The sequence below is a fragment of the Micromys minutus genome (genome assembly GCF_963924665.1).
Source record: "Micromys minutus genome assembly, chromosome: 21".
NCBI classification, from domain to species: Eukaryota; Metazoa; Chordata; class Mammalia; order Rodentia; family Muridae; genus Micromys; species Micromys minutus.
In genome coordinates, this window is record NC_137956.1 from 31,006,844 (window position 1) to 31,034,778 (window position 27,935).

The 27,935-nt window shown below is 38.4% G+C and overlaps 1 protein-coding gene across 4 annotated transcripts in view; it reads right to left on the minus strand.

The window, feature by feature from the left end:
- The window catches only part of ARMC8 (armadillo repeat containing 8), an 82,001-nt gene that overhangs the window by 52,636 nt on the left and 1,430 nt on the right, over nt 1-27,935 (minus strand). For all 4 annotated transcript variants that reach the window (XM_080933926.1, XM_080933927.1, XM_080933925.1 and 1 more), the window contains exons 2-5: nt 13,682-13,758; nt 3,555-3,626; nt 2,038-2,180; nt 1,641-1,738 (exon numbers count right to left, since the gene is read on the minus strand). In XM_080933926.1, the coding sequence (XP_080790052.1) occupies nt 1,641-1,738; nt 2,038-2,180; nt 3,555-3,626; nt 13,682-13,758 (390 nt within the window). The remainder of the gene's footprint in view (nt 1-1,640; nt 1,739-2,037; nt 2,181-3,554; nt 3,627-13,681; nt 13,759-27,935) is intronic.

The following is a 27,935-nucleotide window of genomic DNA, read 5'->3' on the forward strand; positions in this document are numbered from 1 at the left end:
TAAGTAACCAATGGTCTCACTATTAAATAGCAGCACTGCAAAGAGTAGGAAAAAAATCAATTCTGAAATCAAAATGTGATGAGGTGATTTATTAACACAAATGATGTTAAATAGTCAATATAGAAGTACTGTATTAAACAAGTCTGATAGTTTGGATCTTGGGATGTTATAGTAAACACCAGTAACAACCATGATGTGTTAGCTATTTTCAATGTACCCAAGGCAGGTCACTTTACATGATTAATAACTTCTCACATAAAGCCCACTCCCAGGCTGGAGAAATGGCTGTGACAGCCCACCAGTAATCCCAGCCCTAGGAAGGAGACAGAGTTATCTCCAGAACAGGCCAGATAGCTAGACTAGCTCAATCAATGAGTCCCAGCTTCAATATATAAGAGAGCAACTGAAGAAGATACCCAATGTCAATTTCTGGCCTCACATGTACAAGGACACCACCAATAGGCATGTGCACACATACATACAGCCATATATATGCAGGCTCGCCACTCACAAACACATACACACATAAAGACAGCTTATAGTCTTACTAGTAACATACAGTGGCAAAGGAAAAAAAAGAGCCCTGCTGCCAGGCTTTCCAAGATCTCCTTTGATTTATAATGTCAAACCACTTACAAAGTAAAATGAGATTTTTTGGACTGAACCAGATAGGAAAGGAAACTTGGCTCAAGCTTCCTAGTTCTAAAGTGGGCCGCATTCCAGAGCCATGCTTATGTACAAATGTACATACAAATCCCAAAGAATGGTCTCAGTGACTGATTCTGATTCTGCAAGCCTGAGGAGAATTAAAAAGCCTATGGCCTGTGGCTTAGGCTGTCAATTAAAAAGCCTATGGCCTATGGCTTAGGCTGTCAATTAAAAAGCCTATGGCCTATGGCTTAGGCAGGAAATAGAGGTGGGACATCAGGGAGGAGAAAGAATTCTGGGATAGAGCCAGGCCAGGAAGATGTACTGAGATGGATGCATGGTACCTGAGCACAGGTAACTAGCTATGTGGCAGAACATAGGTTAAAATACATGGGTTAACTGTAGTTATAATCTAGTCAGAGAAGAGCTTAGCTATCTGTAAATATATTTTGAGTCTGGGTTTTATTTCTGGGAGCACAGGGCTGGCAGGAAGAACTGGGACCTAACTTCTACTTAAAAATAGAAATATTTTAAGTATTTTCACTTACTGACTGACTGACCGTAGTTAGTGCCTGAGCAGCTTCCAACATTTGACCTCTACACAGTCCAGTCAGCCAGGTACACTAAACAGTACAGTGGCTGCCCACACATCCCACCACTGCCTTTTAACACTTTTGAACTTTCAACTGTCTCTATGATATAAAATCTCCAAAGCATAAAATTGAAATGTTTCATGATTTAGAAAAACATAATATTCCCTTAATTTATATGTAAAATCAACACACAGAGCTAAGCCTTTAAAACGGCATGTAAGTTCTTAATATAACTGTAAATCATTTACTTATTTACAAAGCCTAGAACATTGAACACTCCAAATAAGCAAAAAGTCAAACACTTACTATGACTTCTACATTTAACAGCTATGGTGAATTAGGAGACACTAAGCAAACTAGAAACAGATTGACTGTGACCCCAAAATACCCCAAACTTACTGTATACAATAGCTCCTCTGGAGTGACAGGGCTGGTGAAGATTGTCCGTAGGCATCGGAGGCAAGCTTCAATGAACTTCAGGTCTGGGGACAGTAGTCCTATTAAGAACAATTACATGTGAGACATTTTTTTGTTGTTTGGGTTTTTTTGTTTGGTTGTTTTTTTGTTTTGTTTTGTTTGTCTTATTTTTCTGAGACAGGGTTTTTCTGTATAGCCCAGCTATCCTGGAACTCACTCTGTAGACCAAGCTGGCCTCAAACTCACGATGATCTGCCTGTCTCTGCCTCCCGAGTGCTGGGATTAAAGGCCTGGGACACCACTCCCCAGCATGAGACACATCTTTCAACCAGAATTTAAAACACTGTAAACAGGATGTAGAAACAGGTACCCTACGTACCTTGTAGCAAGGCAGGGATAATATGGCAGTCTAGTAGGGACTTGACATTGTTTTCTGTGCCCATTGCAAGACTCCCTAACACCACTGCACATTCAGTTTTCAGTTCTGTGCTTGAGGTTTCTTGTTGAAGCAAATACAACAATCTAAAAAATAAGGGGAAGTTGGTAAACAGACTGTAAAATAAAACATAATTAATGTAACAAAGCAGTGTAATAAAAAGTGTGGGAAATACAGCCTACATAATAAAAATATGGTAGACACACCAATCAAAAAGGCAGAGTTGCAAAGCACACTCCCAACAGATACATTTATAGCACAACTCCTGCACCTAAGGCTCAAGGATCATTGTAGAAAAGTAGGTAGAAAGACTGTAAGAGCCAGAGGAACAAGAGGTTGCTGTGAGATGTGTCTCCTAAGATGTCAGAAGCTACACCATAAAGTCTCACCACATGACTGTCTAAACATGGATGACACTGGCAGACATACTAACATGGATGGGAGAAACCTCACAAGGTCTTGTTCCTAGATGAAGAAGGACAGACAACTAAGGCATACTCAGAACAGAACAAAGAGTAATCAAAGGGTTAGCCTTGAAAACATGCATAGAAGTAACAGTATACAGACTGAGCACTTACACACCACACACACCACACACACACACACACACACACACACACACACACACACACACACACACACACACCTGATTAAAAAAAGAGGCCATGAATTTGAAGGAGAAAGGTAGAAAGAGGGAAGATTGGAGAGATGAAAAGATGGGGATATGGAATAATATTATAATCTCAAAAAGCTTAAAAAATAAAAACATAGTTGTCTGAACTTATTTGGATTTTCTGAGTAATTATTTATACTCAATGAGAAAACATTGAGAAACAAATATCTAAAACATTGTTTTATTTTGTACAAAATAAGTATCCCAGTTTACTAAACTATAAATCTGAAAGCTGTAAACAAGTGGTCTCTGTAGAGATAGCACCATCTCCCATGTTATCTGCCACTTGCTGATGGGTCCCTTCAGGATCTGAAGACTCCCAGTGCCAGGTTCTACTGAATTTTAAATGCAAAGTAGAAATGAATCCTGAATTCAGGGCAGTAATACTAAGAGAAACTCTTACTAATTTTGTTAGCAAAAATGTTCAGAGTCCTTGTGAAGTTCTTTGTGAATGGAATGCTTTCTTCTCTTTCTAATTATCCCATGTCAGTTTGAGCCCACTTGCCAAAGAACTACTCTCCAGTCCTCAACCTCCACCACTTACAACCATTTTCCTTGTTCTATGAACCCTGGTGCTCCCTAAGCACACACAGGCACAAACACACACACTTGCATTTATGTGTGTATACTTCCTTAGACATAGTTAGTGTACTTTAAGGCAATATTTAAAAACACATTTATATTAAAAAACAAGAAAGACTATGATAAGAGAAGGGATCTTACAATGGAAGTCAGAGGACACTAGAAACTCAGCAGGAACGGGAGAGGAGTTAAACAGCAAACCTACCTTGGGACGGCTCCTAGAACGATGAGGTTGGCTTTCTGCTTGTTGTTTCCAATTACAGCATTTTTCATGTCTCTAAATTTAGGAGAAGAAAAAACAAAAACAAGCACACTGAGATGCTGTAGGAAAGTATCAAAGGCCAACTCATTCCACTTTATCATGCAACATCTTGGATAAAGCAAGGGTAGAAATGAGTGACAGACCTCAACTCCTCCTTGTCAGCCAGAGTGCTAAAGAGAGGGGACTGTGACAGTTGCTAACTGGCTGTGGGACTGTACAACAAGCAGAAATCCTGGTGAAGAGAAATCCTGAGCACTGGTAAAGACTTCCACTACAAACAAGCTGGAGTCCTCTAAAATGGGGAACACTCCTTTGAATACAAAGGACTGTGTTAGGCTACTTCAGCACAGCTCTGGAGTAGAGGACTAGCCACCAGCCAACGGTACCTACCTGACTATGCAGCAAGGACCACTGTGTCCCACCTCGCCTGTGACTTTCGAGCCACTCATCCTCTATCAGCACTCAGCAGCTTTCAGGGATTCCCATCTATTCCCATATAATCTCATATACCCATTCATACTCACAGCCTCCACTGTGTGTGCATAAGCAGAAGACTCTTAGAATAAGGGAGATGGTCAGAAGTGCTGGAGGGCAAGGATTTCAGGAACAGTTATTTGATCCTAGTGTTTTAATGTTCCTCCTCCTCCCTCCTTTTCTTCTGCTTTCCCCTCCCTCTTCCTCTGTGTGTGTGTGTGTGTGTGTGTGTGTGTGTTGTGTGTCTGTTTGTGCACGTGAGTACAGGCCAGAAGGTGTCTGACTTCTTGAATCTTGCGTTACTGGTAGCTGTGAACCGCCCAACAGGGGTTCTAGGTGTCAAACTTGGATCCTCTGTAAAAGCAGCAAGACTCTTAATCACTCTCATCTATCTCTCCAGCCGGTGAACAGTTCTTATGATTCCACCTTATCTGCTTGATTCTTATTCAAAAGGACTTCTTTTTTTTAAGAGATTTTATTTATTATTATATGAGTACACTGAGATGTCCTCAGACACACCAGAAGAGAGCATCTGATCCCATTACAGATGGTTGAGAGCCACCATGTGGTTGCTGGGATTTGAACTCAGGACCTCTGGAATAGCAGCCAGTGCTCTTAATCTCTAAGCCATCTCGATAGCCCTGCTTGATTCTTATTAACTGTACCCCTTTGGAGGTTGATCTTGCTTTTTAATGGCTTTTAAAATTTTTCCAGTACAATATTTAATTTCTTACATTTAGTCTTCATATGATATCCCATTAAACATCAAAAGAGAGTGGACACATTTCCATCCTGTCCTTTCTGTGTCCCACTGTGCTCACACACTTTGTCTTCAAGTTGGTTAGAAACAACACACTACACAGGATTAGTATTTCTGCTTACATTTCCAATTACCTTTTAGGAAGATAAATAATTTTTGTGGGCTAGAGTTACTCATATAACTAAATAAATCTTTAAAAACAAAAAAAGAACTCTTATTCAAAGTGTACATTATTTAGTAGAGTTTAAACTTATAAAAAACAATTTTTGTATATTTTTATATATTTGCCAGTTTTTATTCTAGTCACAAAAAGCAGAGTTCTTTACTTCAAAAATAAAACTGTTTTCTAAAATAAAAGTACCTCTATAAATGTCTATTCGGCTTACAAATTCATAGATGGCCCCAAAGGATATGTAGAGAAAATATAAATCAGGCGAAACTAACTCATAATTACCAATGAAATATTGCTAAAGTGACTGATAAGAACTGTCTGGTACTGAACACAACAGGTGGGGAGGGAGCATTACTGTACCCAAGGGCACCTCAGACACTTGCAAGGATATCCAGAGACTCCCAATCTTAGTTTTACAGTTGAGTGGAAAGCCTTTTTTTACAGATTCAAAGCAAACAGCATGGGAATGGGAGAGATTGAGTAGAGGGAAGACAGAGGGAGAAAGTACTGGGCGACAACTAAGATCAGAGGTGAAGGAGCACCTCTCAGAGGAGCTAGAAACCAAGGACAATGGACACTCTCAGGAATCTATGAGGCTGACCCTAGCAAGACTCCTAGCAATGGGGGATATGAAGCCTGAACCAGCCATCTCCAATGCAGGGATTGGATTGAGACACCAACGCAGCCACAAAACTTCATCTTCAATCTGTCCTGCCTACAAAATGTGCCAGAATAAAGATGGAGCTCAAAGTGAGGGAGTTGCCAACTGATGACTGGCCCAGCTTGAGACTCATGCCTTGAGAGGTGTCCATCCCTGACACTTCTAATAATATTCTGCTATACTTGCAGACAAGAGCCTACTATAACTGTCACCTGTAGTGGGCTGGCCTAATGTTACTTATATCATAATGCTAATTTGGACCCCTCCAAAACTATTTGCCCCAGAGAGAATCCACATGTAAAGCACAAGACACTTAAGATACTGAAGGACTCTGCCACAGTTAATTCTGATTGATAAATAAAGATGCCAGCAGCCAGTAGCTGGGGAGAAAAGACACGGGTGGAGTTTAGGTTTCCTGGGCTTGAGACCACAAGGAAGGGGAGAGAAATAGAAAGAAGCCAAAGAACTAAGAACATTCAGGAGGGAGAAGGAAAGCTACAATGGAATAGCTGGGTCATAAAAACATAGCCATGTGGCCTGGCCAATTGGAGTTAAGAACAGCCCAGATGGAACATGGAAATTAGTGAATAGTAACTTAGAGTTATTGGTAGGAAAATGGATTCTAAGAGCATGGAGGGCAGTCAGTTGCCCAGTTATTATGCTAAGTCACATTAAAATATAAAAGCTGTGTGTGTGACCATAAAGGTCAAAAGCAGGAAGAAATCCCACATAGAGATTTTTAATATAATTATTTACTAGAGTCATCAGAGAGGCTTCACCCAGCAACTGTTGGAAACAAATGTAGAGTCCCACAACCAAACAATAGGTGGAGCTTGGGGAATCCTGCAGAAGAGAGAGGAAGAATTGTAGGAGCCAGAGAAGTCAAAAGCACAACAAAACCTACAGAATCAACTAACCTGGGCCCATAGGGGATACAGAGACTGAACCTCCAATCATGGAGCCTGCATGAGACTGACCTAGGCCTCTGCACATATGCTGTGAAGATGTGGGACTCCTCATAATAGGAGCAGGAACTGTCTCTGATTTTGCTGCCTTGTCTAGCCTCAATAAGAGAAGGTACATGGGGTCTTACTACAACTTGATAGGTTAAGGTTGATTGATATCCATGAATGACCTCTCCTCCCCTTTTCTGAAGAGAAAGGGAGGAGTGGATGGGGGAGAGGAGAAGGGTGGAGGAAGGAAGAAATAAGGGAGAGGGGAAACTGTGGTAGAGATGTAAAGTAAATAAATAACTTAAAAATAAAATGGCATTTTTTCTTGTAGTAGGTATGTCACATAAATAAAAGTTTAGGGGTCTGAAAATATGGCTCCGCGGTTAAGAGCACTGGCTGCTCTTTCAGAGGTCCTGGTTCAATTCCCAGCAACCACATGGTGGCTCACAACCATCTGTAATGGGATCTGATACCCTCTTCTGGTGTTTCTGAAGACAGCAACAGTGTTCTCGTATACATGAAATGAATAAATAAATCTTTTTTAAAAAGTTTTTGTTTTAATCAAAAGTTAAGCATTAATCAGAACCAGTTGGGCAGCATTCACTGTGTCCTAGTAAGTCATCAACAGCACACAGCTGTCTCAGGACATCCTGGCAGTTCTCACAATCTACTACCTCAGAAAGTTTCTACTGTAGTTAGCACCAAGCATTACATATGAGATCAACTATCATCTGATCTCTATAAGCAGGGAAAACCTTTCTTCTGGGGATTAAGTGTATTAAGTAGCTATTGTTACTATGTCTCAAACATTGCAGGATAGTGCAACAGTGTTACCAAAAATAAGGGGCAACTAGACCAGGGTTGTTATAACCACGGTTAGGTGGCACTCAGTTTTCAGCTCATCCATCTCTTTTGTATACCAAAATAAGCTCCCACAAACACTTTTGCTTCTCCATGTTTTAAGTAGCAAAGGTCTACAATATATAAGAATATTTTGCGGGGGTCTGGAGAAATGGCTCAACGGGTTAAGAGCATTGACTGTTCTTCTAAAGGTCCTGAGTTCAATTCCCAGCAACCACTTGGTGGCTCACAACCATCTGTAATGGGATATAATGCCTTCTTCTGGTGTGTCTGAAGACAGCTACAGTGTACTCATAACATAAAAAGGAATAAATAAACATGTTTGTTTTAAAAAAAAAAAGAATATTTTGCAATCTTAACAGTTACAATTCTAGAAAACATGATTTGTTAGAAAAATGGGGGTTGAAAGTAAAAACAAACAAACAATCAAAAAGCCAACAACAACAAACGACTCAACAGATGAGTACATATTTCCAACACCAAGCTCATTTACTGGCTGAGAGTATAGCTCCATGGCAGAAAGCTTGCCTAACATGCTCAAAGCCCTGAGTTCAATCCCCGGCATCTTAAGAAAAACAAAAAGTACCCAGTTATCACAGGGGAATCCTAGTGCTTAGAGGTATGCTGAAAGCTGGTGTGAACACACATTTTCTGAATGTGATTTTTATGTATTGAAGCAAACACTGAAACTTCATCCTTTTCCATTAACCATCTAAGGTTAGGTCTTTCAAAGACTGATCTAACCCTCTCTGTAAACTTCCCCTCAAATCTTCTGGATGATTTAAAACAAATAATTAACTATTCATTATGAGGCTGAATGAGATTTATTAAGTTTTATTTAAAATCAGGTTCTGATGCACAATTATACAACAGCAAAATACCAGAACCTCAGTAAAGAGTACATCTGAGCTCCCATTTCCTCACTAAGCCTACTGGTTTCTTCTTAGAGACAGCTCTGAGTCACGCCATTCTAACCTAGCAGTCTGCTGTGCATTCTTAGTGTTTCCTGTCCTCCTGTGTTAATGCAGCACAGCTGACCGGTTGTGTCTCTGTCGTGCCAGACACTGCTTTGGTTCTCTACTACAAAACTCTTGATCCTGTTCCCCATCTCCCTTCATCCTTCCTAAACTAAGAAAAACTGTGGTGTCTATACCTACAATACTTTATGGACCCATTCTAAATACCTCAAAGTATTTAGGTATACACATGTACACACACACACACACACACACACACCAATTTTCTAATTCTCTTAAAAGTGTGTATCAATGTCTTTAAAAAAAAGAATGTTTGCTTTGGCTGCAGTTAAGTAAATATAGCCATGTTAGACAGGGAAATGTTCAGTTGTTACTTTAATGGCTTAGCAGGTCATTTTCATGAAACCGTTAAAACAAAAAGAGATGACAGTCACCACATTAAGTAGACAGTAGAATCTGTCAGTCTACCTGTCATCATCTAATCACCCCTATCCTCAGTCTGCTGGTCTAACAATGATGTTAATGTCACTACCCACAGGATGACCTGACAGCTCCAGGTTTGGGTAGGTGTTCCTATAGGAGCATTTAATTGGAGAACATTCATCTCTTTTTTATTTATAAGTCCATTCCTTTTTACCAGCAATAATATAAGTCTGACTTAAAAATATCAGAGACATCCCTATATGGATTAATACTTAATAATAATTCTTAATCCAATGTAGACATCAGTATGACAAAACTACGCAAGACGGATCTCTCTCCCTGCCCCATCCACCCACCCATCCATCCCACTTACCTTTAACGTTTACACAGTACTCTACACCTGCTGCTCTATTCATCACCGATGCGGCCTTGGGTAAGACTAACCCATTTACATATGAGAAAGCTGCAGCTCAGGTTTGTATGCTTGTCTGTTTCTGAGAACTTGCATATTAAATGACAGATCCAAGTATATCATCAGGTTTGGGGCTTGTATCTGTCATCCCAGCACTGAAGAGGCTGAGAGAGGAGGATCATGAGTTTTAAGGCCACTCTAGACTACTCAGGGAGACTCTGTTTTGAAAAACAAAAACCAAACCAAAGCAAAACAAAAAAGCCAATTCATGTCTTCTATGGAAGATTTTTTTTTCTTCTACACATGAGCCCTTTAAAGCAACCTTATGAGAAAGAAAAATAAATTTGTTATCTTTCTTTTTATTTCCTATGTCTGTATACAAAATAAAAGCATTTCTAACTTTTAGTCAGACATCCTTTTCCCAGGATCTTGTCTATTGATGCTGGGGAGAGGACAGAAATGATTTATTTACATTCTTCTGAAAGTCAATGGTTAGCCAACTTTCAGAATGTCAAAGAATGTTGACTGAAAAAAGAAGGTCCACTTTAGAGTGGCAATAAACAAAAGTGACTGAGAGAAGAGAGAAGCTAAGGAGAGAACTAGATTGAGGACAGGCACAAAGAAAGCAGTGCCAAAGCAAGACAACTACATGTAGATAGGCTGGTACACTGACAGGACTCAAGTCAAGAAGGGTAGCTAAGTGGATGACACCAGTCATCATCATGGTACATGATCAGATGAAAGGGACATTGACTGTATCTATAGCTACCTGACTCCATTAGGCTTTTGAACCCTCTAGATAGCACAGTACCTGGCTGGCACTTTGACAGGTACTCAAACTCTTTCATATTTGGGACCAGCCAATAAAACATAAGAAGCATAAAGAAGAACTCACCCAGCAAGACTAAGATCTACTCTGATTTCAGATATATTAAACTAAAGCTGAAATAACAACACCTATGTATGGAGAGGTATCATCATTATGTCTTTATATGCATAAGATTGTCAAAAATAAATACCAAAAAACAAAATAGAAACAGAGGAACACCCAGGTAGAAAGGTTTAAAACAGGCATTAAAACACTGCAAATACACCCCAGTGCACTTTGCCAGGTAATGAATTAAGCTAGAGTCACAATTGTGCACACCAATAAATGGTTTTAGGAGACACGAGGTTTTGCGTTGAGATAAAACTTTCCACTTTACTTCCTTTTACTTTACTCTGAAAAAGATTAGTGACAAGGACTCAAATATTAAATGCAATACATACTGCCTATCACACATATAAAATTCAGAGCATAGATAGAAAGCAAACAGTAATTTGGTATTAAAATAGTGGCAAGGAAAAAAAATTGTAATCTAGAGCTATTGAAACAAAGTTTCAATCAGGAATAAGCCTGTATTTATTTCTAAATAGTCAAAGAATAATGAGCTTAAAACATATTAAAATTAATATAGCATTAAGGCTGGTATTCAGCTATACCAGTTCATTCTGAACCAGTATTATTTCTCAATTACCTGAGGCAGCTTCATTTAGAAGAAAATGCAATTTTATAGTCATTTTTGTTCTAAATGGTAAGAAATAACTGAATATATTGGGTACTAAAAATTACAATCTGAGTATAAGGCTCAGCCCACTTATAAACTTTCACTAACGAAGACAATAAGCTGTAAATTAAGAAGAACCCCCACACATACACATTTGTGAGTTAGCTAAGAATAAAGCAACATCCTTAAAAAAAAAGGCAATATAATAAGACATCTTATTAAATTATACAAATATGATGAGCTTTCTATTTCTAAGCATAGCTAGAGAATGAGGTACATTTATTCACATCTCCATTAAACAATTTATATTTCAGATAACAGTCATTTGTAAGCTGTTATATTAGCTAGAATTCAGGGGCTAGAGAGAGCACTTAACAAGAGTAAGTCTTCAGCACCATAAACGGATTTATTAAAGATTGATTTATGTATGTATGTATGTATGTATGTATGTATGTATTTATTTAATGTATGAGTGCTCTATTTGCATGTACACCTGCTGGAGAGATGACTTAGCGGTTAAGTGCACTGACTAATCTTACAGAGGTCCTGAGTTCAATTCTCAGGAACCACATGGTGGCTCACAACCATTTGTAATAGAATCTGATGCCTTCTCTGGTGTCTCTAAAAACAGCTACAGTGTATTCATATACATAAATAAATACATCTTTAAAAAAAAAAAAGAATTAGGCAAATCTTTTCCTATATATCACTGTGGTTCCCTTTTTCCTCTATCAATAGTATACTGAAGAACTACCACAAAGCAGAGGGGAAACTAAGGAAACCAGTTAGTCACTATGTAAGTGGTGGCACTGAACTTTATAATTCTTACAACAACCTGGCAGGATAGATAATTTCTTTTTAAGATGATAAAATAAAGGTTCAAGGAAATTGAGTAACTGGCCCAAAGACACAGCCAGGACCCCACCAGGAAATGTCACAACCAGAGATTTAGCGTACTTTTGACCAACTCCAACACCCATGCTCAGTCCATGGCTTCATATCAACACCTTTCCTTTGTCTGCCCAACCTGACAGCTAAGCATGTCTGAGGGCTGACCCTTTTCAGGAGGCAAAGACTATCTAATGCACCACACCTAAGCTGTTGTGTTACACTTCAGTGTCCCTCCTCTTCTTCCATCTCCTACTCTTGAACTCCCTTACTTACCAGCTTTTAGAAAGCTATAGTGGTCTCTGGAAAATTAAGATGTTCCTGAAAGTGACAAGTAGCACCAACATTAGTTACTCCATCAGACGTAACCCAAGGAGCCAGGTAAGATATCTGACTAGTAAATCCTACCAAACAATAACGATGATGGAAGTCTCACCTTCTAATATACACTGAACACCCAATGTGCATTTTCAACCAAACTGAAGAATTCTAAGTAATATTCAGTACTGTCTATCTAGAGATCTGCCTGGTCCATGGAGGGAGTGCCTGCTGCCTACAGAGCAATGTCATGTAAACCTGCCCTCTCCACTAATGGGTAGTCATAACCAAAACTAATTTACTCAATGGAGGCTTTCATACCACTTTTTCTGATAACATTCAAACTAGTCTTTAAAAGTGCCAATTAAATCATCCCAAATTCTCTCAGTCAAGGAACAAAAGAAAAGTTATCATGAGGAGAAGAAGGAAACACCTCTTTTTGTTCTTCTAAAACAAAAGGAAAAAATAGTGTCAAATTTTAAGTAAGTCCCAGCCAGCTTTCCTGACTCTGAACAAGAATTACAGTCAAGGGGCTAGAGAGATAGCGCAGCAGTTAAAAATGCTCGCTGCTCTTGCAGAGGCCTGGGGTTCTCTTCCCACCACACTGGGTGCTTCACACCTTCTGTAACTCTGATTTTGGAGAATCCAACATTTTCTTCTGGCTTCTTCAGATACTTGCATCCATATAGTGCACATTTATATATGAGCACACACATATAGGTAATTTTTATTTGCTTTTGGTTTTTTTTTTTTTTTTCCTCCCCCAACCCCCAAGACAGGATTTCTCTGTGTAGCCTGGCTCTTTTGGAATTTGCTTTGTAGAGGAAGCTGGCCTCAAACTTATAGAAATCCATCTGCCTCTGCCATCTGAGTATTGAAATTAAAGGCATGTACCACCATGCCTAACCACATGTAATAGTTTTTTAAAAAGCATTATAGTCAAAAGAAAGGTCATAGGCTGGAGAAATGGCTCAGCAGTTAAGAGCACTGGCTGCTCTTCCAGAGGTCATGAGTTCAATTCCCAGCAACCACATGGTGGCTCACAACCATCTGTAATAAGATCTGATGCCCTCTTCTGGTGTGTCTGAAGACAGCTATAGTGTATTTATATGTAACAAATAAATCTTTTGTAAAAAAATGTTTTTCCTTCATTAAAGATCAAGGGACTTTGGGAATAGAAGGACATACATGCTTTCTGTTATCAATAACTTCAATTTTCTAATGACTACTTTCTAAATATTAATATTTTGGTTTTTAGCACTTGGAAATATTGATGGCAGTTGATGAGTCAGTCAAAAAACAAGCAAAACTATTTTAAAAAAAAACCCCTCTTACCAGTCTTTAATTTTATTTTTATAGATACTAAAAGCAAAAGCATTCTCCAAAGGAAACATTTTAAAATAGAAAACAAGTATTCTACAAAACATGAAGCCAATCGTTAAAAACTATTAATAAACCTTTATAATAAAATATTAAATCATGAATGATAAGCAATTATCTCATAAATGAAGCCAAATGTAAGGAAAAAGGTTATACCTACATTTTCATAGTTGTAATATTTGGCAGATTAAAACATGAATACAAACAAGACTTTTTGATAGAGTCTTAAATGCATACTACTTACATGACACCTTGGAGAACTTTCTGGGGATCTGGGTCAAATAGCCTGTCAACATAGTGGCGACTGCTAGCTGTTACCTCCTAGAAAGCAGGGGAAAAATGATGACATCTGAAGCCATGCAAATCACAAATAGCATCACCCACAATATCAAATGGCTAAATAGTCTACCTTGAGGAAAAGATGGCCTCCTTCCAGGACTTGTTTTAGTTGCTTCCTTACTGACTGCTAATGTAAGTAGGGGACTTTTTCTGTGTTATCAAAATAACTAGAAACTACAGTGTTCGACTTAAGATATCAGTGATTTTTTTTTTTTAAGAACACCCAATTAGGCACTGAGCCCTTTGTGCTGAGCCCCACAAGGTCTGTCAGCAGGAGAGGTGGGCACATGTGCTCTCCACTGGCAGCCAGATGGCAAGGGCCTAAGCTGCCTAGTACATACTACAGGATAGAACAGCTCCTGGCCAGAGAAAGGGCAGTACAAGGAAGTCCCTCAGATGCAGGGAGTGTCACAGTTAACAAGCTGACAAAGATAAAAGTGTAAAAAGTAGGGTAATAGCATTTCTCAGACCAAAAAAAAGGTAACTCAAAGTTGCAGAAATTCATAACCACAACAGTCTAGTCTGAGATGTCTCTTGGTAGAGATGGAAAGTTGGAATACACAGAATCAGGGGAGCCAGGCAGCATGCACTTATAAAACCAGCTAGCTTGCATAGATGTCAAGGTAGAAGGAGGCCAATCTGGGCTACACAGTAAGCCCTCTCTCAAGAAAGAGTAGTTAGGGAGACACCTCATATTTGTACTGTGGTATATACTTTTTATTATGAATTTCTTGTAATATTTATTTTTTGGGTGTTCTTTCATATTTAATTTTCAATACATAAGGTTATTTGAATCAACATATTAAAAAACTAGAAAAAAGTCCTTTTGTCCCCTGCTGGTTTTCTCTTGTCTGCTGGAATGTGCTTATGTACTGCCATCCATTAGCAATAAGGTGTTACTGGAAGGAAGAAACCTTTCCAGTTTCCTCCAAATCCTGAATTAGTGGAAGGGCTAACTGCCACAATACAGTTCCAGCTTACACTTCTATAGCACCTATTAGTTCTGGAGAAGTGCACAGACTCTTAACCTTGCAGATAAAAAAGTAATCAAAATCAATGTGCATTTTCATACTCCATTTATAGAAGACCAAACAGCAGAAATAAAAATTATTATGCCCTCCATGAGCATTAAAGCACCTGCTAGAGTCTACTTTCCTCAAAATAACAGGATCAGGGTTGGGATTCTAAAGCTACCTGCCCCCACTTCCCTGGCTTTGTAAAAGTTTCTGGAGGGTCAACAATAAGATGTCTGATCATACAAGGCCACAGACAACCACAAGAATCAATCATCCAACACTACATTAGGAGCAAAAGCTAGATAAACCAGGGCTAGAGAGATGGCTTAGTGGTTAGAAGCACTCAAAGCTCTTGCTGGAGTCCAATAACCAGAACCCACATAGTGGCTCATAGCCAGTGTAACTCCAGTTCCAAGATATCTCTGACACTCTTTTTGGACTCTGTGTGTACATACATACAAATACATGCAGGCAAAATACCCATACACATATAACAAACAAACAACAACAAAAAAAGTTTAAAAAAAAACTCTAAACATGGGCAAACTGAGTAAATCTGTAAAACAAGCAGGAAAGTCTGTCACACCATTTAAAGTTTCTAACTGATGGTGGGGTCAACAATTTCACAAGACGAACACTTAGTGAGCTTCAGGGATCTTCCTGACTCCAGATCCGCAGTGCTAGAATTACAGTGTGTGCCACCACGCCCAACTTTCCACTTGGGTTCAGGAACCTAAACTCATCCTTGAAGTGAACACTTTACCAACTGCCACCTCCCCAACCCCCACCTTTTTCTGGCTTTCTAACAGTGAACTCTTCTGGATTTCTCAAACTGAGCCTCTCTCCTAGCTAGGGCTGATATGGTTTTACAGCTCACCCCTCTTAACTCCCCAACTGTGTGTCTTCTGTTGCCTCTCAATATATGTAAAACAGACAGAAAAAGAGGGCATGCTGTATCTTAACTAACGTGGATTCACTCACACTTTTTAAAAATTGTGTTTTATCTGACCAAGTACCATTTGTGGAAAGGGACTATTTTTAATCCATTGAACATCTTGGTGCTCTTATCAAAAAATCCTATTTACAGGAGCTGAGGGAAGCCCACAGTTGGTTTCTTTCTGTTCTTTGTTATTACACAGTCTTAACCCCAGTACCAATGTTGATTACAAAGCTTTCTTTGATTAGCACGTTTCTAAATGATAAAGTTATGAGTGTGGCCACCTCCCCCTAGCCAACTCTTTTTCAAGATTGTTGGGCTATTCAAAATCTCTTTAATTAACAATAACCTTCCAATCTGTAATAAGTCAGACATGTCTCTGTAAACCACTGGGACAGAAGGCAGGCCCAGAGGATATGAGCCTTTTCCTAACATCCCCGTGTCTGTGAATGCATTTCCCTGTTTTCTGTTAATAGGTCTTCTCTCCCCACAGCCCTTGCTTCTTTAGGGAGCAGTTTGGTAATGAAAAGCTAAGAAGAAAAGAAACAAACACAAGGCTCTGAAATACAATGTGTCTGTCACAATCCAAGAACAGGAGGCCATTTCTGTTGGAGCACAGTGAGCAAAGAAAGGAGTGGGAGCTGAGACAACAGAGATGCTGGGAAATGGCTGCTCTGTTAGCATGGCAGTAACTAGCCTCATATGTCTTTACTTTACTATTTAAAACATGGATTAAAAACTGAATTTTGTCTACTTTTTAAACTAATTAAAAGTCAAAAGTGAATCCAATTATTAGGAAACTTTCAAAAATATTTGGAGTTCCCTGTGGATATGTGAGTCTACTTATTCAGTTGTAAATTTTGTGAAGCTGAGATAAAAATCAAGTATTTCTAATCTTTTTTTCCTGAACTATATGAAGTGTATACTACTACCAAGACTTAATTTCATAAAAGTAAATAATCTCATTTACTAATACGTGTGAGTTGAAATAATATTTTGATATTTGGGTTTTAATAACATTGAAATTGGGTTTACTATTTACATGTAATAGCATGGCTGCTAAAAACTAGTTCCACAGCATCCATTATTTTTCTATACACAATACTGGCAGAGTCTTGTCAGTTACTGTTATGTTTTATGTTTATGGCATGTGTTGGTTTCAGAAACCGACAGAGACCCACACAGCTGTTGCCGTGGTGATTGTCATACATTCCCAGTGTCCATTTGGTTTACCTCCCACCTTTACCTTCGAGTGGTTACATAACATCCCAAATAAAAGGCAGACCCTTCCTGACCTTCACCCCTTTTCTCTCTCTTTTCCCACCCCCCTTTTTCTCTGTTGCCCCCTTCCTCCACAAAAATCCTCTCTCACATGGAACTGCATCAGCCTGGTGTAGTCTATCCAGGCGAGAGCCACAATTCTATCACAACAGCATGAGTTGGGAAATCATAAAACTGATACATGACTGACATGTTTCAAAGTTTTCTTCTGGCTACAAATTTTACAAATGAATAAAGAAAAGAGAAGAGCTTATAGGGAGGTCAGACAGGAGGCTATCTCAGTCACCAGGAATTCAGTTACTTCATGACAGTAGCCAGGACCAGAGTGAACAATGTGAAGGTAGTATTCACCTAGACTCCTGAGAAATGGGGAAATCTGAAAACACTATCAGATTGATTCTACATGCTATCAGACTGAATGTAGGATGTGGGAGAAAAGAAAAGCTGGGGTAACACTTAAAAGATTTTCCTAACCACCTAGAAGACTGACTTGCCAGTTAATGAGATGAATAAGATTTAAGAAGTACCAATTTAGATAAGAAGATTTTTTTAAAAAGCTTCCAATTATGCTAGGATTGAGAATCCCTACTGAACAACAGCCCAAGAGAGGATGTTTGAGTTTAGGATTTAGGGGAAAGTTGTGAACTATAAACACAAACCAGAAAAATAATATTATTCACAGGCAGTGATCATGGACAGATCAAGGACAGACATCTGTGCTCCACAGTCTGTGTTATGAACAAAAATGCATGATGCTAACTCACAGAATATTTCAAGGAGCAGCCAACCATGTCAAATCCTAAGAGTGTCTCATAAGATACTGACACATAACTGCTGGATTCAGGAACATGAACGGCAACAGTGAGAATTTTACCAGGAAAACATAGTAAAGCTCCAAAAGGGGTTCCATTGAATTGAGGGTGTGATTATGATGATGGATTAGTGGGAATGATTTGTGAAAGGACAGCATTAGGATACCTGAAATAGAGATGCTCAAAGAATTTTAGTGATTTGTAAATTAAGGTCTAGGAAACAATCATGGAAGCTGGAACTAAAGACAGGACAGCAAAAAGACTTTAGATAGAAAACTAAAATTCTGTCAGGTGTAGTGGTGCACTTAGCACTCAAAAGACAGCAGCAGGAGGATCTCTGTGAGTCCAAGGCCAGCCTGGTCTACATAGAGAATTCCAGGGCAGCCAGGGCTGCATAAAGAGACACTGTGTAAGAGAAAAAGAGAGAGAAAGGAGGAGGGAAGGAGGGGAGAGAGAGGAAGACTAATTTCCCATAAAACATCAGAGAAGTTATACTTAGAGTTAACATGAGCTAGAAGCTAAGATCTTAAGCAAAGGGATGATGAGAGATGAGAAGTCTGATGTGATTCAAAGGATCTGAAAACACCAGGAGTAGTAAGAAAGACCTCTGCCCACTTTTTGAGTGCTATGAGGGAAATGGAAGGAAAAACATTATCTGAGACTATGGGGGGGGGGGGAAGCTGGAGAAATGTCATCAAGTGAAGAATCTTGTTTTGTTCTAAACAAAGACAAAGGAATCATCACAGAATCTAAGCATAAAGAACATGAGGTGAAAAAAACAAAAGGGAACTGGTAGGGGGTAGAGAAATAGACAGCTAAGTGGTGTGAGAAAGGACCCTAGAGTCCCGGGCTACCTGTAGCTCATGTGAAGAGAAACAAAAGCCACTGCAGAGAAACACTGAATACGTGCTGAGTGAGGACTACGCTCTTCCTTGTGTTTGTCAACAGTCTGGACGGGTGTGACATCCTGATCTTGGAAATTCTTTACTCCTGCCCCTGGACACAGCAGGTTAGAAGGGTTGGTGATATCCCATCCTTTCATAATCCCGTTCTTTCTCATTTCAAAATACCAATGACCTGAGTTATCTTTTGTGCCTCAAAAAGATACAGTGATTCTTCCATTTTCCCAACCAAATCAGGAATGCAAAAATAGGCAGCTAAACTCAGAGTACAGAATGTAATCATGAAAGACAGCAAAGTGAACTTGGGTCAGAACTACAAAGTCTGTGCCTTTTGACAAGGTACTTAAAACAGACATGCCCTCAAAACCTGGCTGTGAATTCATACTACATATTCAAAGCTTCAACAAAGCTATCAGAAATATTTATTAAAGTATATTATATTTTTGTTGAATAGTACTTCTCTAAAATTATGTAAAAATAAACTCTTTACAGCCAGAAAGTTGCAGATATCAAATGTGCAAATTAGAGCAATGTTAAGGAATTAATTATCAAATAAATCCTGTGCACCAAACAGGTACAGAGAGAAGAGGGAAAATTTCAAAGCAAGTTTTGTATTTCAGGAAAACAAAAAGACAAGTCTCAAGTTGTGCTCTGATGTAGAGACTATTATGTTGTGCAATTTTCTTTTCATTGGGGTTACTGTCTGCAATGTAACCTGAATGGTTTCCAGTGATCTCCACCTACTGATAGCCATGTCTTTCTCCCAAGTGAGCACTGGACTAGAAACCTCAGTCTGATAAGTAAGATGTAGCAGGCAAGATGGAATGCCATTCGAGAAGGTTCTCTTGTCAGTCTCCTTCCTTTTGATCTGAAGCTAAGTGTGACTATGAGCTATCCTATTGAAAGGCCTACATGTCCCATAACTCAGTCCTGCCAACAACCTCAGAAATGAGTTGAGATCCAAGTTCTTCCTAAAAATCAGCCTTCGGATGAGACTAAGGCACTTACTGAAGCTGACTGCAACTTCATGAGAGACTTGTGCCAGAAGTATAGTCCCAGCTGACTTCACCTGCTCATGGGTGATCTAAGAGGTAAAATTAGAGCCTGTTCTGGTTAGCCTGTTTCCCAGCTTTCAGAAACAGTGAGACTGCCAACATTGTTTTTGTTGTGGCTGCTGTTGTTTTTAAGAATTATTTATTTATTTTATGTATGTAAGTACACTGTAGCCGTCTTCAGACACACCAGCAGAGGGTACAAATGTTTGTAAGCTACCATGTGGTTACTGGGAATTGAACTCAGGATGACCTCTGGAAAAGCAGTCAGTGCTCTTAACCACTAAGCCATCTCTCCAGCCCCCAACACTGTTTTTAAACAGCTAAATTATGGCAATTTTTTAGTAAATATTTTTAATTTATTTGTTTTATGTATATGAGTACACTGAGATGTCTTCAGACACACCAGAAGAGGGCACTGGATCCCATTACAGATGATTGTGAGCCACCATGTGGTTGCTGGGATTTGAACTCAGAACCTCTGGAAGAGCAATCAGTGCTCTTAACTGCTAAGCCATCTTGCCAGCCTGAATTCTATTTTCTTGTGTGCAGTATGCAAAGAAACAGAACTACTACTTAGATAAGTCTGCTAATGCTCTGCAGCTGCTCATATTCATGGTTAAAGCTAAACTTTTCAAACAAGGACAACTGCCCTCAAGTAACAGCAGCTAAGTTTCAGGGCACCCTACATACCTGGCAAAAAATAAATACATAATTTAGTATGTCTCAGCTTACAACAAACAATTATTTTATTGAACTTCTGATCTAATTCATATGGATCTTTGGAAATATAAAGTATTTTTTAACGGCTCTACTGTGGAATTCTTAAATATTTATCTTTATTTTATGCATATTGGTGTTTTGCTCGAATGTATACCTGCTTGAGAGTGTCAGATTCTCTGGAACTGGAGTTACATACAGCTGTGAGCCACCATGTGGGTGCTGAGAATTGAACCTAGGACCTCTGGAAAAGCAGCCAATGTTCTTTCACCATTCAGCCATCTCTATAGCTCTCCATTGTGAAATTCCAATCCCATAAGAAATGAAAGTTTAAGTCAATGACAGCTAAGCAAATTTTAATAACAAGTAATTAAAACAAGGAACTTTGAATTGTTTACAATATTTATAACATCACAGTAAGTCAAGTTTGTAGAAAGATACAAAAATTAAAACTAAAAACCAGTTATGCAAACTCTGCAGAGATTTTGATTTTAAACCTACTGTAAGTTAAAATTCATTCCTCTCATTAATTTCCCAGGTATTGTGCTAGATGCTGCAGAGAGTAAGATAAAGCAGGCTCTCCTACCTTCAGTGTAGTCTCAGCACAAGCTAGTAAAATACAAGTGTAATGTAGCACTATCAATACAAAAACCAACAGAAGCTGGGTGTGGTGGCAGATCTTTAATGCCAGAACTTGGGAACAGCAACAGGAGGATTTCTGTGATCTTAAGGCCACACTGGACTACACAGTGGACTCTAGGCCAACCAGAGCTACATACTGGGACTGTTTAAAAATCAAAACCCAAACCAGGATACAATAAGAACTCCTGCAAAAAACCAACCAAACAAAACCCCAAGCAAACAAACAAACAAAAGACCCACAAGATTTACAACAGTAGTTTTAGAAAAGAGACAGGGCTACGCCTGTATTTTATAAGTCTGTGAAAATCACACATCTAGTGGTCAAGGACTAAGAATAGTGTATGCCATGAGATGGCAGGCTCACCACCCACATCACACAACTACACACTATCCTTGAACCAAGATAAAGCAAGAACAAGGAAGTCTTAATTATCTGACCTCAGAATCAAATTCCATCCCACACATAAACCTAAAATATATTTTATATTATTTTAATGTACGATCAATTTTCTAAGAGTGCAACTCTTTTATAAATAATGGTTATACTTTGTCTTGTTTGAACCTTTCCCAAAAGTTCAGACACTGAAAAGGCTACATAAAAATCACTTTTGATTCCATTTAAGTAACCTTAAAGTCTTTATTACTCTATAGTGTGCCTGTTACATGAGTGTCCAATATGCACATTTGGAAGCATATTATTAATTTGTTTATGTAAATACACCTGCATATTTACACATTTACATAATTTGGCTTTATTTTCCTATTAATATGGCAGGAGTATTATACTAACTTTAAATAAGTTAGACATAAGTACAGTTAACATTTTCATTTTGCAACAGACAGAAAGCATTAGTTTGTAAATACCTACCATTACAAGACAGTGAGTTTAGTTAGGCTGGGAACAACTGACTGCAGTGGCTTATGATGACCCACCCAGTTCAAAAGGAAGCCTCAGAAATGTACTGATCCCTCAAGACAGTAGAAAATGGAAAACTGGGTTTCCAGTGTCTCCAAAACCATCTGAGAAAAACAACAAAAACTAACTTCCTTTTGTCATTATGTCAATATTTTAAAATATCAAATAAGTAAATTCTACTCAGTCCAGTTGAATAGTCTCTATTACTCATTTTAAAGCTCTGGATACTTATGTTCGTCCCTAGAGAAACCAGAAATCCCATACTCAAGAATACTGGAAACCAATACTGACCGTCTCACTTTACTAAACTATGCTTCAATTTCAGTTGCATGCTTCCCTCCAGGTATGAGCTGTATTCTTCTAAGAACATAAAAGACAGAAAACTCTAACATTCCCTCAGTGACACTTGAAGATTTATGGAAAAATAAGTATTTCTCTGCCCAAGAGTTAATTCCACTATGAGACAAAACTACATGCTAAATAAGTCTTCCCTAATTTTGAGAGAAAAAAATTTAGACTCTTCTGAAATAATACCCCATAATTCCCTAAAAAGGGGGGAAGAGGGAAACATTATTAACAAAGACAGACCTTTCATGTGCAGACAATAATCTTGTCCTCACTATTTATTTCAAAATTCCAACTTGCTTACAAAAGAAGTATGTGTGTGTGTGTGTGTGTGTGTGTGTGTGTGTGTGTGAATACCCTACACTACTTAAATGCAAGGTCTTGTGTCTTGTTTTATGCTTTTTCTGGCTCTGTTAGGACCCAACCAGATTCATAATATTTCTTTTAGACGCTTCATATTATATATTTGCAGTTGTTTTTAGACTTAGTGTTTTCCTCATAGGATTATTCTTCGTTATTTCTAATGTTTCATAACATCCTTCCTTTCCAGATTAATCAAAACCCCACTTCCGTAAAACCTCAAGTAAGAGACAGTTTCTAAAATGACATTTGACAGTTGAGTTGGGCCCCATCTGTAATGCACCATACTCTGAAAATGAGACCCCTAAAATATGATCTGCTTTAAATCCACACATGGAGGGGGGTATACATATCCCATGAAACAGTAAATGTGTGAGATCAAAAGACAACTTGCAGAAGTCAGTCCCAAGGATTCAACTCACATAGTCAGTCTTAGTCACCGGTACCTTTTCCCTGAAGAACCCACTCATTAGTGTTTTAAAATGTAGGAATTTGTAGAACTGAATTGAACATTCATCATACCACAGTGGGAAAGTTAATACATGGTTCTCAGTTGTTCCCAATAAAAGATGACAAGGATGAATTAAAGACTGTCTGCTTTTTGTCCAAAAAATATCTCCTTGCTTTATATTCATGTACAACAAAACCTTTTCAAAATAGAAAACTTTACTCTAGTGTACTGTTAGAGTAAAGGGGATACAAGGAACATAGTGCATTATTTGTAGTGAGTGTCTAACTTAGTATTTTCATGACCCTGGTACATACTGCCAACAACAGCTTTGTAAGAACTAAGAGCAATGTAACATTCACACTTCCTAAATCAAACACTAGGATATATATCCTTTCGAGTATAGTACAAGTCACAAAGAACGGTATAGGTCTATTTGACCATGAATGCTCCTTTGCCTTATTTTAAAAAGTAATACATTTACTCTTCAGTGTAGGCACTATGAGATGCTCCAGACAGAGCAAGTAAGTTAAAGAGACCTATGGTACAAAACAATATAATGTGGCAGTCCAAAGATTATCGCTAACAAGCAGAAACGGAATAAAAGGGCTGTGAGTATTGCAGTGATAGAAATACTTTCTTGGTTGGCTGACATTATTCACATGCCTCAAATGATAAAAAATAGCCAAGGAAATCCTCTAAAATACAGCAAATGCCTATTTCTCAATCTTGGAATTAAAAAGAAGTGAGCTACTTTGACACAAGTAGATGCTGCCTTGCACCATGCAATAAATTATTCAGGACTAAAATAGTGCAGGGGCTTCAGGACTTTGGGTATAGTCTTTAACAACTGCACAGGCCAGCTGCCTGCTGACTCTGACTTCCTTCCCTTTCTCAGAGGCAGTACCGGCCTTGCTGTGGAGCTCTCCATGGTGCTAATTTACACTCCACTGTCTCACTAACAGTTGGTAAGAGCTTTTGCTATTTTCTCTCCGGATCACCTGCCTGTAACCCACACGGTAGCCTGTAACTAATGAGCCATCGCTGATCTGTTTTTCCACTTCTGTCTGTGCTGAGACCCTCAAGTATTTTTCCAGCTTGACTGCCCAGTTAACCTAGATTTGCACTCCAAGTACATTATACCTTTATCTACACAGTGGCCAAAGTTCATTTTGTGGGAGAACTCACTGACACTCTGGACATAAAAGTTAAAATTCCTCAGATTCAAGTCCCAAACATGACGCTGTTACTTTTACTGTGAAGGGGGTGGGCAATGCCGCAGAGGATCAGAGCACTAAGATTTAGTAAATGAGGCTGTTCTTCAGTTTCTAGAAGGAAACAGAAATTATGTTTTCCCAAATAATACTCTATCTTTACCCAGAAATCAACCTGACAGATGATATTTACTTGAAAACAGCCATCAAATCAAAACTCAAAGTGTAGAGGATAATGTTTAGTGACAGACCACAAGCACACAACCCTGAATTGGGGGAGGGGAGACTGAATCCTAGAATCAATCCAAAAAGGCTAGTTCTCCAGATAAAACTGAAGACCCTATACTGAGACATTTCTGACTCTTCATCAAGTATCTGAATTTGGGTGAGAGTCTTTCCTTTAAAACACTGCAAAATGTCCTGGACCATGAAATAAGCACCTCCCCTAAATGTCACACATTGCCACTAAAGATAAAGAAGTTCATATTGACACATCTGCTTTAGGACCACTCCCCACAAACCCTGTCCTTACTGGTGTTTGTAAGCAAACTTCAAACTTCTAAAACATGATGAACAAACTTCATTTTTATATTTAAACTAAAACCAAACACAGGCAACTTTGTGCTTAGAGGCCAGCTGGGTTTAATTTCACAGTTTTCTAATTATTGCTAACTGCCCAGACAAGAGAGCAAATCAATAAGCAGCAACAGGCAAGGCCAATAGAACACAAGCAGCAACAGGCAAGGCCAATAGAACACAACTGTCAGGAACTGAACAAAAAAATCTCTGATCCTCCTCGAATTCCTTTTTGTGTAAGGTATGAGGTAGAGACCAAAGTTCTTTATGGAGAGAGGTACCAGCCCCAAGGTTTATAAAATCCTTTAAATACCCACCTGGTAAACATATAAATTCAATAATCAAAAAGCAAGCAGTCCAATTAGAGTGAGTAAAAAAAAAAAAAAAAAAAAAAGACACAAACATTTCCCCGTATTCCATGAAAAGATTTCAACATTGCTCTTCGTTAAGAAAATAAATATGGGGTGGAGAGATGGCTTAAGTTAAGTTAGGAGCACTGACTGCTCTTCCAGAGGTCCTGAGTTCAATTCCCAGCAACCACAGACAGCAACAGTGTGTGTGTGTGTGTGTGTGTGTGTGTGTGTGTGTGTGTGTGTATAAAATATATTTTTAAAAAGAAAAAATACAAATTAAGAGGATGATAAAGTATCAGTACACAGCTATTAGGAAAAATAAAATGAAAACTAACAAAAATGTTGGCAGGGACTAAGAGAAATTAAATTTCTCCTACATTACTAATGAATATAAAATGGTAACCAGAAAAGTTCAACAGCTTCTTTTCAAACTAAACATACTTTTACATATGTAGAAAAATAGTTTTAGTAATTACACTTCTAGGCATTTCTTTCAGTCATATCCACATAAAGAACTTGTCAATGGTTGTTTACAGTAAGTTATAATAGCCAAAAGGTAAAAACAAAAATGTTCAATAGATGACTGATTATAAAAAAATGCTGGAACGTCCATTCATAGAATTCTATGTGGCAAAAAGAAGAAACAAACTATAGATGCATGCAATAATTCGGAAGGCTCTCAAAAGCATGGTGAGTGACAAAAGCCACTCCCAATGGGTCACATACTGGATGTTTCCATTCATGTAACAATGCAGACAACTTACAAAAGTATTGAAAGGGAAAAGAGATAATTGCCACCGGAAATTAAGAATGGGGCTGGGAATGTGCCTTTAAAGACAAAGCATGAAAGAAATCCTCATAGTGATGGATACTTTTGTATCTTAACAGCAATGGTTAAAAAAAATGATACAAAAATTCCACATACTATACCAATTTCTTGGTTCTATAACTATATAAAATGTAATCAATGCATGTAACCTGAGTTAATTATACACATGACCTCTCTGCGACTTCTAGGGAACCTAAACTTATTTCAAAAAAGTACAATCAATACAAAACAATTTAGAAGTCTCAAGAACATGGGAACTATGTGGAAGAGATAAAATTAAACAGGAACAGCCATAGAGTCCAGTTTGTCCACCTCCTCCAGCAGTTCAATTAAGCATTTATTAAAAGCCTTGTATTTACAAAAAATAGCTTAACAACTTATTATACAGAAGTATGAGTGAAAGAAGAACTAAAGATGACTCAGAGAACTTTAACAGAATGACAGTATTGAACTGGGAAGTCATGAGTAAGTCCTCTTAGGAAAAAGAACATGCTTTGTTAGATGCTATGGATGACATCCACACAGATTTGAGACTAGATGTAGGCAGAAAAGTCAAGATGATAATGTAGATGTGTGATCTGCATAGTTAAGGTTAAGCAAGCAATTGAGAAGGTCTCTTAGGAAGGAAGTATAATGGACTACAGATGGAAATCATTTAAAACAATTTGACTTCCCATTAGTCAACTTACAGCTATCATACAATAGTGTCATCAGAACTATGAGCTCCTTCAGAGTATTTCTGGTATCTTTGTACTGCTAAAGTACACAATACAGGGCTTTATACTTTATTGGTACATAGTAAGGAGCTTATTAGAGGGATTCAACCAACTATGTGTCAGGGTCAAGGTCTAGCATCTTCTAGTTTCTATCTTCCTTATTGAATCAGGATCTTGTCTCTCACTGAACCTGAAGCTTCCTGTTCTTACTAGACTAAACCAACATGACCTACCTCCCAATGACGACATTACAAACTTGCACTGCAACGCCTGGCTTTTTATGTAGGCACTGGGGATCCTAACTCAAGTCCTCATGCTTGTGAAGCAATCAATTTACCTACTGAGCCATTTCCTCAGCCTCCAATAACTTCTAATTAATAACTGATATAAAAGTGGTGCTTTAGCTGTTTGAAAGTTAGAACCTTTCCTTTTACCTGATAAGATTACCAAGTTCAGACATTTTAAATTATGTGTCTAAAGCTCTGCCTCTTTTTAAGGCTCTAAGGTGGAAGAATTAGAAAACTAGACTTTAGGGGTAGTTTATACTCCCAAACGTGAAAGCAAATTCTAATTCAAAATGAAAAATATTCTTCAAGGAGGTTTTGAGTAAATAAACAACACAATTATTTACTGGGAGTGTGAGACAAATGAAGTTTTCAACTATATACACTATATAAGCTGATAATATACAAAAAGTAAAGAAACCACAGGTAAAGGCAGAGAAGTATTTTGGAACAGCATCTTCCAAGCATGCTCAAAGGGCTGGGATCAATTAAGTGCATGTATGCGTGTGTTGGGGGGCGGGGAGACCAAGCAACCAAAAGCTTTTCAGGTGAACTATAGGAAAACTGCAATCTAAATGACACAATCAGAAGGGAACTGAACAGTTACAACACATCCTTTTCTCCTTTTAATGCAATGAGAGAAGTCATTGGTCTGTTCTCCCACAAGACATTCATGGACAATATAAAGTGAAACAATGGGCTGATGTGTTCAATAATTGGACAGACGGTACTTCTCTAGTTGCAGTTTAAGTCAAC